Source organism: Chenopodium album, chromosome 16, assembly GCF_948465745.1.
Source record: "Chenopodium album chromosome 16, dcCheAlbu1.1, whole genome shotgun sequence".
Classification (NCBI taxonomy): domain Eukaryota; kingdom Viridiplantae; phylum Streptophyta; class Magnoliopsida; order Caryophyllales; family Amaranthaceae; genus Chenopodium; species Chenopodium album.
Genome location: NC_137849.1, coordinates 33,378,564 through 33,388,793, shown reverse-complemented (window position 1 = coordinate 33,388,793; position 10,230 = coordinate 33,378,564). Strand labels below are relative to the sequence as shown.

The window sequence follows — 10,230 nt, the reverse complement described above, 5'->3', positions numbered from 1 at the left end:
TAACTTATGCTCAAGCATGCAATTGTACATATATCTTTTTTCCCGGTCTAAACTAATGCAATCAATTATGAAAATTTGTATCCAAACTAAAAAAGTTGTTAGAATTTGTAATGGGATCTTTTTTACTATAAGTAATCAATCACCAAATTTAACGACTTGAGGCAACATCTTATATAGAATACCTTCCATTATGCAATATCTTGTATAGCATACATGACATAATTATTCTACACTTTCAATGTTTAATATAGCTAAAAAACAATGTCAATAACTCTAATATATAAAAATACCATTTTCGTCAATGAACTACTTAATTTTATTTAATATATATAGAATACTTGCCATTATTCACTACAATTTCAATGTTGAATAGTTGCTATGAAACAAGGTTTTATTAAATATATGTCAGGTTAACTTTTTTTAGAAATGCTATTTTTTGTTTTTTTTAATAAAAAAATATATAACAATTAATAAATATAAATAAAAATAGTTAAAAAGTTTACAGTTATTTTTATTTTTTTATATTTTTTTTTGTGGGAAGTTATTTTTTTTTTCTATTTTCGAAAAAAAAAATTAACTACAACTTCTCTCATCCAAAAAATAAAATAAAATTGTAAACGGTTACACTACAATACCACCACTTCAAAAATTATTAAAAAAATTAATTTAAAAAAAACCTGTTACAATAAACTTATATATAAAGAGATTAAACTGTGCAGCAACCTTCTTAATTTTATTTTCACATAATTCTAGTACAATTCATCATATTTGGAAAATTGAGTTTAAAGAGGTTAATCAAGACATCATGGAGGAAACTCAAAAAATTGTATGTTTTAGTTAATTTTAGTATCATTGGTGTTTTTTTAAAATTATTATTAAATACTTTACTAAATAAAAGATATTGTTACATAAATTTGTGACATAATCTTTTATTCAGTAAAGTTCGAATTTAATGCTAATTTCCTATATTTGATTCATTTATTAGAGCATATGTAAGAGGAGATCAAATGATTATGTCTTAAATTGACTCAAAATTTGTATTATGTTTTTATTGATACTTTTTTTGTTTTTTTTTTTTTTGTTTTTGTTTTTCTCATTTACTGTGGTTATTGTCATTAAAGTAATTTAAGTGAAGATGCACAATTATTGTTTTCAAAATGTGTATTGACACACAAAGACTCTTGTAATTACTAATTTGGATTTTTTTGTTGATGTTGACATAATTTACTTGACAGGATGTTCTTAACGAACGCAAAAGGCCATCAAATGATGAAGGATGCAACACATTACCTTTGAAAAAACAAAGGGTAATGATGTTTTATGCCATGAGGACTGGCTCTTAAGAAGAAAGAGGATAATCGATGAACGGAACGGACCAACAGACACTACAGTTTGCAACTGTCTACAGAATATAATGGAAGATAAAATGAGGGACCCTAAGTGGTCATTTCCTCCATTGCCAAAAGCATTGTATTTTCAATTGTGTACATTTCATTAGGGGTGAACATGGTCTGGTTTGGTGCGGTTTGAGTCTAAACCAAACCAAACCGCAAAATACGGTTTGGTCAATTTTCCAAACCAAACCAAACCAAACCATATTAGTATTGAAACCAAACCAAACCAAACCGTAATAATGCGGTTTGGTGCGGTTTGGTTTGCGGTTTATGATGAGACGACATTTTTTCCTAAAAAATTGTTAAATATTAATAAATTTATAATAAAGTTTAAATAACTAGCCCAAAGGGATTAAATTTTACTACAAAGTTTTTATAAAAATAACAACCAACTAATCAAGTACTTAGTGCTAAAACAATAAGAGCAATATGAGTTATATGACCTACTGAATTTTAAGTATTGATATTTGAGAATGAGTATAGAGTATAGTAGTATACTGACCGTATAGTCTTCTAATAATTTTTCATGTTTTTTTTAATTTTTTTTATAATATTTAATTTAATTAAAAATTATATAAATATTAAAATGCGGTTTACTGGTTTACGGTTTGGTTTGGTTTATAATTTTCAAAAAACCAAACCAAACCGCAAACCATATTTCCCCAAAAATCAAAACCAAACCATATTTTTCCAAACCGTAAACCAAACCAAACCGTTAAAATGCGGTTTGGTCTGGTTTGGTTACGGTCCAGACCAAACTGTGTACAGCCCTACATTTCATGATGTGCAACCCATTGATCCAAAAAGGCCTTGTGTAGGCGGATTAAAGACTGTGATGGAGTTAATTTGGTCAAAAATGAGTGAAAAAAGGGTTGCTCAATTAATGCTTGTCTGTCGAGAATGGGGTACTTGTGAATGATTCTAGAGTGCGTCGTAGATGGACTTGGTTTAATGACAAACGTGATGAACACAAAATCAAGAGGCCAAAGCCTGATTATGTCAGATTCATGAACTTACAACATGTACGTAACAAGTAGATGTTTTAGCCTTATGTGACTTTATCTTTTATTAAAATAAATTCTATAACTTTTTTATTCCATTATTATTTTTAGTTATTAAATTAGAATTATTATCCGATAAAAACATAAAAAATGTACATTATGTTATTACGAAAAAAATAAGACATAGAATATAAATCAAATTGGTAAGGTAATCACCTATGTATATGTATATCAACACCAATAAACTGTAATATGAATGTGTTTGTAAGAGTATTCGTTCATCTTAAAATGTTTAACATGTATTATATGGATTAACTTACAAGTTGTTATGTCAATACCTATTTTTTTTAACCAATTATTTAATGTATAAATTCCAAAAATCAATATATTTCTATTCATCTTTTGGGATGATTTCAGTTTTTCTATGATATGGTATAAACAGAAATGTAATTAATATGTGCGTACTATAATTATAAATTGTCATTGTATTCATTAACCATATTGAGAGCCTATAATTATGGCCAATAGTGTATATCAAAAAAAAAAAAAAATATGTACATAAATATATTGTAAACATTTTTTAAATATCTTTTACAAGTACCATTATTTGATTTACCGATTTTATGATTATATGTTATTATCTTTTCAAAATAAAATATGATATTCGAAATATTTCCACAAAATAACATTATTATCTATATTCCTGTTTTTCGAATTTGATTCACCTTTACTATAATTTTGTGCTGAGATATGATCTTTTAATATTTTATCAAAAGTAAAAGTATAACAGTTTACATATTAATTTGGGAAGACAATCTTTCAAAATATAATGAGCAATATAACCAACTTAATTTATATAACTGCTAGATTATTTATAGTAAATAAATTGAAAGATTAAATCTTTACAAAAAAATAGATGATAATGTACTCCTTAATTTTCGTCTAATGTAGTGATACATGGCACACTTTAAGGGATAACTATCGTAATTGTATTTTTTTCATTGAAAACAATCTTGATGAAAACTTTTTTTTTCCATTGTTATTTTTAGTTATTAAATTAGAATTATATTAGATAACAACATAAAAAATGTACACTATGTTATTACAAAAAAAATAAGACATAGATGACTAAAATTAAGTAGGTAATCCCTTATGTTTTTATATATCAACACCAATAATGAAAGATTTTAAAGAAATTACGTTTTATTGAATATAATAATAACATCAACCATAAAAAACCCTAATGGTTTTAATCGAAATTAAATAGGGTCATCATCAAATAAAAACATAATAACATAACCGATAATTAATGTGATTAAAATAGCTAATCCTCTAACGTAAGATACAAATTCAATATATTTTGTTATCTTGGGGACCTTTTCTGGACGTTTGGTGAATGAATCTACCGACCATGTTTCTTCATTTAACACAATATCATATAGCGTTTCCGCCACCTTAAGAACATGTTTTCCATTATCATTCAATGGCAACTTGTTGAACATGTATTGCTCTTTGTAGTAAGAGTTAAGCTCCAATAGAAAGATAGTCTGAAGAAATTTTGCCACGGTTACATCATCAATCAAAGACTCAGCTTGTGTAACACCACAAACGATGATTAGTCTTTCCATAAATATCCGGAATTCGATTAAATCTTTTGCATGACTTACATCATCACCTAATATTCCGGGAAGAGGCCCATCTTCCGGGTATTCATCGTATGGCATTCCGTTATCCATACGATACACCGTAACTTCATCGGCAACAATCATTTCAACCGTAGATAATTGCCCACAGGCAAGCAATATGTCACTTACCCTTTTTTCCCAATACAATAAAGTAAATGAGAAATAAATAACCTAAATTCAAATATGTCAATCTCATGATCAAAGACTGCTTCTGGACTAGGAGGCATTTCTGAAGAAAATGAAATGATAAAGAGAAATTTTGGAAATGTTCACTAAAAGAGAAAATGATTGCGAGTGAATAACTGTGATGCTTTGAATTGGTGATTTTGCTACGTATATAAAGCATAAATATGGCGCCAAAATGACTAATTTTAACACCATTTTTTGGCGCCAAAATCTGTTAACCAATTTCATTCCATAGATTAAGTGATTCAATATTAGATTGCTTTCAGTTTAAACGGAATACAACCAAGAGAAAAAATAAAAGAAAGTAATAGTTAGTAATGTAAATTTCGTAATAAAATAACTAATCATATTTATAACTTTATTTTTTGACTTTAATATGAATTTGAAGGACTAAAAAAAACATAAATGGCTGTATATCAAAAAATAATAAAATATACCAGATAACCCACGAAACACCTAAACAAATATAATAGGTTATAACGTAAACAGTAGTTGGACATTACATATTTTCTTGAATACAACATTATTTTGAGTTATTAATTGTATTTCAGGTTATTAATTATTTAAATATACAACACTGTTTTGATGTATTAATTGTATTTCAGGTTACATTATGTCGGTAATTACCAAGTACATTACAGAGTAATACCGATCAATTAATTTTCATGTTATTCAGTTGTCTTCAAAAACTTAAAACTAAACAAACGAGCTTATATTAAAAAATAAGTTTTGGTTGCTCCTTGGGATCTTTGTTTAAAAAAAAAATTATTAAAAAATAAAAATAAAACTCGATTTTGAATATGAATAAACAGATAGCAAATGAATAAATGATACAAAATAAATGAAGGAAATATATTGTATACAAAATTATAATGTGAATTTATTCTGTATGTGTAATGTTAATTATGAAAATCGGTTATTAGTAAATCAATTTATTCTATTTTATTTCATATCAATCTGATATTTGACTAATTCATGTTTGGAGGGAAATTAGTCTTCACATTGTGGCGCCAAATTTTGGTGGGAAAATTCGTGCAAGTTGGCGCCAATTTAGTGGTATATATTCATAGCAAATTAACCACTTTAAAGCATCATAATCTCGCAATCGAATTCCATTTTCATACTCTTTTCCAAGCTTTAAATTTGTCTTTTTAAACCCCTGATCTTTTCAATATATTCAGAAATGGCTCCTAAACCTGATGTAGGCTTTGATCATTTGTTTGACATTATTCATTTTAGTTTATTAATTTCCCACTTACTTTATAATATTGGGGAAAAAAAGTTAGGGACACATTGCATGCTTGTGGGCAATTACCTACAGTTGAAATGGTTTTTGACGATGAAGTTACAGTCTATCGTATGGACAACGGGTTGCCATACGATGACAATCCGGTTGGTGGGCCTCCTCCAGGAATACTAGGTGATGCTGTCAGCCAAGCCAGAGATTTCACCCAATTTAGAATATTTATGAAACGACTAATTGTCGGATGTAGTATAACATAAACGGAGCATTTGATTGTTGGTCAGCCGGAGTTTCTTAAAAAAATCTTTCATCTTGAGCGCAATTCCTACTACAGAGAACATTTTATGTTCGAATACATGCCAGTGAATGAGAACGGAAAGCGTATTCTAGAGGTTGCTGAAATGCTTGATGATTTGGTTTCAAATGAAGAAACATGGACACCTACATCCTTCACCAAGCGTCCTGAAAAAATCCCCAAGATAACAAAATTTATTGACTTTGTTGATTTCACGTTGGAGGAATAGATGTTATTTTCGAATTTAGTTATCTTTTAAATTTTTTGTGATTTTTATTTCATTAGGGTTTTAAAGTTTATGTAATTTTATGATTCAATAATAAATTATTTTCACTAACTATTGGTGATAACCAAAATATATATGTGTTATTACCTACATTATTGTGTAACATAGTTGTAATTTTTTGTTTTTTTATTTTTTTTTGTCTGACCAGACAATTACTACTATGTTAATTATATGCATAATAGTTACTTAGTTGGAAAAAAATTGTTTACCTTTATATTAGTCCAATTTGAAATATAACAAAAGTAAGTATAAACAGATATAAAACTAACAAAAAATTAGAATATTTAAAGACTCAAAATTCGTATATATGACTTATCAAAATTAGAATATTAAAACTAACAATGATTTCTAAGCATTCGACCGTTTGAGAAAGTTTTTGATACGTATTGGATGTGAGCAGTTCTGATTTTGCGATAATTAAGGATTTATGACTTATCAAACCGTTTTTTAGAATTTTAAGATTTTAAAATATGAGATCCTAATTTTAAGGTAACAAAATTAAGAAGGTTATCACTATAACATGCGATATATTAGGAGGCATGATCAAAAGAAATATGGTAATTGTGTACTTATCTTTTATTCTCTTTTTTAATTCCATATCTTCAAACGAAATATATATATATATATATATATATTCATTTTATTAGGGTTTCAATAATAGTTATTTGCATATATATTGGTGATGACCGGCCTTTTTATATGTAATTTCATAAAAAAATGCGTAACATAGTTTATCAAGTTATGTTATTTTTATGCTTGATGAATAAAATTATTTTCCTTTATATCAGTCAAATTTAAAAGATAATAAAAGTAAGTCTGAACAAATATAAAAAAAACAAAGGAAACACAATATCTTAAGCAATATGTTATGTGGTAAAGTTTTTCCTTTCATTGTGAACTTGTCCTTTTTTATTTTATTGGCGTTAACCTAAGTATATATATATTCTATTAGATACGTAGTGGGGGATATGGTTAGTTCTTATTATGCGAAAATTAAGGAGTCATGACTTATCAAACAGTTTTTTTTTTATTTTTTTTTTTTTTTTTTTTTTTTAAATTTGGAGATTCTATAATATTATTTCCTAATTTTAAGGTAACAAAACTAAGAAGGTTAACACCATAACATGCAATATATTAGGATTTATGCTCAAAATAAATAAGGTAACTTTGTAATTCCATATCTTTAATTCCACGACTTAACAAACAAAAGATTTTGTAACAATCTTTTTAAAATAAACTAAAATTGTAAAATATTTTTTGAATATATATATATATATATATATATATATATATATATATATATATATATATATATATATATATATTAAACATAATATCTAAACAGTTTTTTCTTCGTTTTACCAAAGATTATATTTTATTTTTCAACTAAAGGGTTTATTTATTCAAATGGAGTCGGGAGGAGAAGAAGTTGTTGATACGCAGATTAATAATCTAGACCAAACTGATTGCTTTGAACCTGAGGTTGGTGACATTACAACATTTTTTGAATGTTTGTTTGTTACACGAAAAAATTTATATAAATATTAAATTCTTTGTTATAACTTTTTAGATTTTAATGATATAATTCTTATTAAATGTTTTTTGACATGACTCATATGACAAACTCAATAATCAAGCGGAAACTGAGGACTATGGAGAGGTAGTAAGTTGTTTAATTTGATTGGTATTATAATTATCTCTTATGGGACATTACCTATAACTGTCACATTTCCAAATCTTTCATTTGATACAGGACAGTGACAACGGAGATGGAAGTGATGTAGACACGGACACCGATACTGATGAGATTCCTGCAAGTTTTCTAGACCCTGACATTTGGGAAAAACTTGGGACTAAGCTAGAAGACTTTACAACAGCAGAAATGAAACAATTGTCCTTTAGAAGCCACCGCACTTGCATACAACAACAAGAAAAATTGACGGTCATCCAACTTCCCAAAAGCTTTGGTGTAATAGGGAAGGGTTTCGAGAAGCGAAACACTTGAATAGACCTGATAGGAAGCGTAGGGAAAAGGCAGTAACACGCTGCGGTTGCAAAGCATCAATCAGTTTTAAATGGGATCATAGATCCGATTCATGGTACGTGAAGGATTTTGTAGCTAAGCACAATGGGCATGACCTGATTCCCATGAATCAGATGTATTTTGAAAGGTTAGTTTTTGAAAATATGTTAAACCATTAAAAACTGTTATATACATGTGTGAAATTGTAAATTATTTATAATTTATTGTGTGTTAAAATGTATGACAGGAGCCATAGAGAAGTAACCGAAGGTGATCAGATTCGTATTAAAGCCTTAATTAACTCTGGAGTGAAACCGTCCATCACAATGAGGAATTTGGCACAAAGTGCTGGGGGAATACGTGAAGTAGGATTCCTAAAGAAAGACTTGTACAACACATGCGAAAAGTTCAAAAGAGAAGAAATAAAGGACGAAGATACAGAAACTGTGTTGGCTTATTTACTTGGAAAAACAGCCTCAGACCCTTTTTTTTTTTCTTAGATACACACGAGATGAACATAATGGGATATACAAAATGTTTTGGTGTGATGGAATATGCCAGGTAGATTACAAGGCTTTTGGGAAGGTAATAGCGTTTGACACGACTTACAAAGTCAACGCATACCAGAAACCATTCGTTGTTGTCGTTGGAGTAATTCATCATAGGACAACCGTACCCTTAGGTGTTGCTTTGATTGCAAACGAAAAAATAGACACATACAAATGGGTGCTACAATAATTACTTGAGGCTGGTGGCAATGTTGCTCCATATAGTGTTGTCACAGATGGGGACAAGGCCATGGCTAGCGCTATTAAGACTGTTTTCCCACATGCGCATCATAGGTTATGTCTGTGGCATCTCATGCGCAACATCAAGGGCCACACAAACAAACGGTTTTGCAGTGGTTTTATGAAATGTGTAGATGGTGTTCGTACACCAGCTGAGTTTGAAGAGGCTTGGGAAGACTTAATGAAAGCATATGATGCAGTGAGAGATAAAAAATGGGCACAAGATCTGTACAATGACAAGGAAATATGGGGGGAGGCTTTTATGGCGGGACAATTTTATGCAGGCAAGTACATTCATTTATTAATGTAATTACATATATTTATTTTTATCATTACATATTATACTTACAAAGCGCTTACTAAGTTTAAATAGTGTTTGGTCATTACCTATATCACCCAAATAACACTTTGGTTATATGTATTCATCTGAATACGTTAATAAAAATTAAAACCTGTATTGAATGTAATCTACAATATAGTGATGTGTCATTACATTTCAGAGTGTCAGATTAATATTGAAATAGGTAATCATTAGTAAACCTAAGTGTTATTCCAAATCTTTTTAATTGTAAACGAAAATATATGTGATTTATTTCATTAAAGTATTGGTTAATACACATGTGTATGAAGACATGAGAAGTACTCAAAGATGTGAGTCCATGAATAGTACATTGAAAACAATCATAACATCAAAAATAATGTTGTACCATTTTGTGGAGTTGTATGACCAAGTCCTTGAGCATATACGATTTGAAGAAGATAAAGATGATTACATCTCCACACATACATTTCCAGTAATCACTGGGGTGTTTCCTGAAATAAAGACACAAGCAGCACGAACCTACACAAGGAACATGTACCTTTTGTTTTTGAAGGAACTAAGTTTTGAATCAGGACACATTGTGACCAAGACTAAGGAAGAAAAAGGGCATCGTGATGGGGCTTCAACCACTTTTTGGTTAAACGACTGTGTGAACAAAGATTGCAATTATGTTGTGTGTTACAACAAGAAACTGCAATAAATGGTTTGTTGTTGTATGAAGTACAACTCCATTGGTTTACCATGTCGACATATGTTTGTAGTAATGAAGTATAAAGGAATGGTTGAGATACCAGCTGGTTGTATTCTTCGTAGGTGGATAATCAGAGCCAAGTTGCATCTAAAGAACTCATTCAAGGAGCATGATTTTCAGAAGAGAAACGACCAGGCATCAGCAAATGGACGTTATGCATTCCTAACTGGATTAAGTGCACAACTATGTAGAATGGTTTCTTCATCGTATGATCGATCAACTTGGGTGAGAGACAAGTTAGCAAAAATGCTCTTGG

General features: G+C 29.2%; 1 protein-coding gene across 1 annotated transcript; it reads left to right on the top strand.

The window, feature by feature from the left end:
- The first annotated feature begins 7,497 nt into the window (after positions 1-7,497).
- On the top strand, positions 7,498-9,923 carry LOC145584095 (protein FAR1-RELATED SEQUENCE 5-like). The gene is made up of 7 exons (XM_081641024.1): positions 7,498-7,572; positions 7,844-7,983; positions 8,067-8,261; positions 8,361-8,559; positions 8,675-8,795; positions 8,898-9,185; positions 9,532-9,923. The coding sequence occupies exons 1-7, from the start codon at positions 7,498-7,500 to the stop codon at positions 9,921-9,923; spliced, it is 1,410 nt and encodes a 469-aa protein (XP_081497150.1).
- The last annotated feature ends 307 nt before the right edge of the window (positions 9,924-10,230 follow it).

Bases quoted from the DNA above. Each gene is read 5' to 3' on its own strand.
- LOC145584095 (XM_081641024.1), top strand. From the start codon at position 7,498: ATGGAGTCGGGAGGAGAAGAAGTTGTTGATACGCAGATTAATAATCTA. The intron at 8,262-8,360 runs GTTAGTTTTTGA...AATGTATGACAG, and splicing joins AATCAGATGTATTTTGAAAG to GAGCCATAGAGAAGTAACCG. The intron at 8,796-8,897 runs GTGTTGCTTTGA...GTGTTGTCACAG, and splicing joins TAGGACAACCGTACCCTTAG to ATGGGGACAAGGCCATGGCT.